This window comes from Colias eurytheme, chromosome 19 (assembly GCF_061535395.1).
Source record: "Colias eurytheme isolate Ceu_HAF_F1 chromosome 19, ilColEury1 Martin Lab GWU primary, whole genome shotgun sequence".
In the NCBI taxonomy this organism is placed as follows: Eukaryota; Metazoa; Arthropoda; class Insecta; order Lepidoptera; family Pieridae; genus Colias; species Colias eurytheme.
Window position 1 is genome coordinate 12,501 of NC_142998.1, and position 3,063 is coordinate 15,563.

The following is a 3,063-nucleotide window of genomic DNA, read 5'->3' on the forward strand; positions in this document are numbered from 1 at the left end:
ACCTAACCTAACCTAACCTAACCAGTCATTTGCCCGAACGCGGTCCGTTGACAGCTAAATCGCATCGCTCCTGAGTTTATTTTTTGCAAAAGTGGTATTTTTTCATCTTACACACTAGTGTTGTATACCAGTGGATGCGCGCTTGGACAACAGATACGGACGCGAAAACGGTTTTAAAATCGAGTGAGCCTGTGAAAAGTTATTACGAAAATAAATTTTTACTAAATTAACAAAAGTACGGCGTCGCTGGGAAGTCCCGATTTATATCGGGGACTTCGCGAACCGGAACTGTAGTGTTGTGGGTATTAGTGAAACGAGTGCCTGTGAAAATTTTGGGATTTTTAGGACCCATACATAAGGTAAAACAAACAATTTTCGGCAAGCCGGGCGGTGGCAATCCTCCCTAACTCAGTGCATGGTGAAACGATACAAGTGCAAATAGACGCGTCTTATCAAAATAAAGGTTGTGGTTTTTGTCCCGGGGAAATCGGTTGAAAATTGGCGAAGATAGACACCAAAGAGTGTTTTAACCTAAAAGTAGAAACTTTCTTCCGCCAAAACTTTACTTTTCTCCTTTCCCCCCACCGTGTTTCCTACTTAAATTAGTGCTAGGATATTCCATACACCTTCCCGCACAAAGATAATAAATTATCTTAACTCCTCATAACGTATTTCGGGAGAAATATCTAAGTAGGTCACGGGTGCAATCAACAAAACAGTAAACACGTGGTGGCGAATTAATGTTTTCTTTTTAACCTAATTTATATTTTGTATTTGTATATTAGTATTTTGTAAAAATAGACCAGCTACATCATTTTTGGTGTAGCTGTTAGACTAAGGTATTATATACTGAGTGCTTAGGGACCATAATTATATCACACAACACAATAATATTATTATCTTTTATTCATATGTATTATTTGTCCATATATGTATTCATTTTGATCTTATCTATATATTAATTCTATCTTAAATCATAAACAGGCGACTCCCCTATTGGGAGACCTGATAGTCTTAAGTAATAATAATAATTATTAATTATTGACTTGAGTGGTTAGTACTGACTAGCTAGCTTTAGTAAGCTAGTGCTAGCTTAGTAGGTCGAACCGTACGATAATATTATCGTATAACTTATAGATTGACTTTTAAACTGAACTATAGACTATAATACTTATGAGGTATTACTAATATCATATTATTAGTATTTGCTGCTCATTTCCATTTTTATTTTATTTTATTGTAATCACTGACAGGTGCCTCCCCTATTGGGAGACTGATTAAGTATAAGTATTGACTTTTTTATTGACTTGACTTTTTTATTGTTGACCAATTGTAATTATTACGGACGTATTAATATTTTATTATCAGTGACCTATTAATATTTTATATTTTTATTTTATATTATATTTTTATATTATTATTTTATATCTTATATTTATATCTGTGATATTTATTTTAATTGTAATTTTGGACAGGTATCTCCCCTATTGGGAGACCTAATAGTGTTAAGTTGACCATTTTTAACTATCAGTGACCTATTAATACTTTATATTTTTATATTAATATTTTATATCTTATATTTATATCTGTGATATTAATTTTTAATTGTAATTATTGACAGGTATCTCCCCTATTGGGAGACCTAATAGTGTTAAGAATAATTATTATTGACAGGGGTTTTTTTTTTTTTTTTTTTTTTTTTTTTTTTTTTTTTTTTTTTTTTTTCCCCTAAGTCATCATGATACACACTCCCCAGAGGCGTGCCAGTGACACGTTCACTATCTCCGAACCAGTGAAGAAGCCTGCAACACCTAAAAGTCGGACTGCAGAAGGGAAAGCCCTTCTGCTGAAAGGGAAAGCCCACCTGCGGGAGTCCCGAAATCTAAAGACTGATATAAAAGACGGGGTAATTACGGCGCTAGAAAGGATGTATGAAATAATAAAAGAGATTGAATTTGAACTCACCAATGCCAGGGCTGGTAGTGGAGGGCGTAGTGGGGACCCTATACATCCCCCCCCGCCATCCGATGCTGGCCCCAGCGTAGTTGACGACGCATTGGTGAGAAATCTGGACCTAAGTGAAGGAATGAAAGAAAGTATGAAAGAGATAATGACAAGAATGGAAGATATGAGAGTAAGCATGCGGGAGAATGAAAATAAAATGGACAAATTAAGCTCGCTTTTGGAGGGCAACATGACTGTCGCCAAAACGGCGAGTTATGCGGGCGTTGTCTCGAAGGGAGTCATAGAGAAACTCCCCGAAGCAAGAGCCCTGCATTCGGTCATGGTGTCATCCAAAGACGAACAAGAGACGGGTGATGAGGTGTTAGAAATGATCAGAAAGACTGTGGATGCAAAGGACGGATGGGTGAAAGTAGAGAGGGTAAGAAAGGTGAAGAACAGGAAGGTGGTCGTCGGCTGTGCGAATGAGGAAGAAAGAATCAAGGTGAAGGAAAGGCTGAGAAAGAATGAGGGATTAGTAGTGGAAGATGTAAAAAATAAGAGCCCTCTACTAGTCTTCAGGGATGTAATGAAATGCGAAGTTGACGATTTCGTCACAGCATTCAGTAATCAAAATGCAAGCATCCTTGAGGGCCTGAAGGGGGAAGAGAGAAAGGTAGAAGTAGCGTACGTGATGAAAGCAAGGAACCACCTCCAGAACCACGTAGTGGCCAGGGTGAGTCCACAGGTATGGAAGAGATGCACGAGTGAAGGATACGCCCATATAGGGCTAAGTAGAGTGAAAGTGATGGATCAAAGTCCGTTAGTGCAGTGCTCGCGCTGTCTTGGGTACGGGCATACGAGACGAATGTGTAGGGAGGAGAAGGAACGATGCAGCCACTGCGCCGGTCCTCACATGAAGACCGAGTGCGACAAGTGGCTGCGGGGAGAAGTGCCTCAATGCATCAACTGCATAAAGGCTAAGAAAGGCAGCGCAGAGCACAGCGCCTTTGACAGAGAGTGTACGGAAAGAAAGAGGTGGGATGCTCTGGCCAGATCGGCGGTAGCGTATTGCTAAGGTTGCCCAAGGTGAGTCCTTCCAGTACCGAATGCTGCAGGCCA

The 3,063-nt window shown here is 39.5% G+C and overlaps 1 protein-coding gene across 1 annotated transcript; it reads left to right on the top strand.

Annotated features, from left to right (window-relative positions):
* The first annotated feature begins 1,738 nt into the window (after nt 1–1,738).
* LOC149899901 (uncharacterized) lies at nt 1,739–3,063 on the top strand. The gene has a single exon (XM_090113292.1). The coding sequence runs from the start codon at nt 1,739–1,741 to the stop codon at nt 3,017–3,019; it is 1,281 nt and encodes a 426-aa protein (XP_089969418.1). The 3' UTR covers nt 3,020–3,063.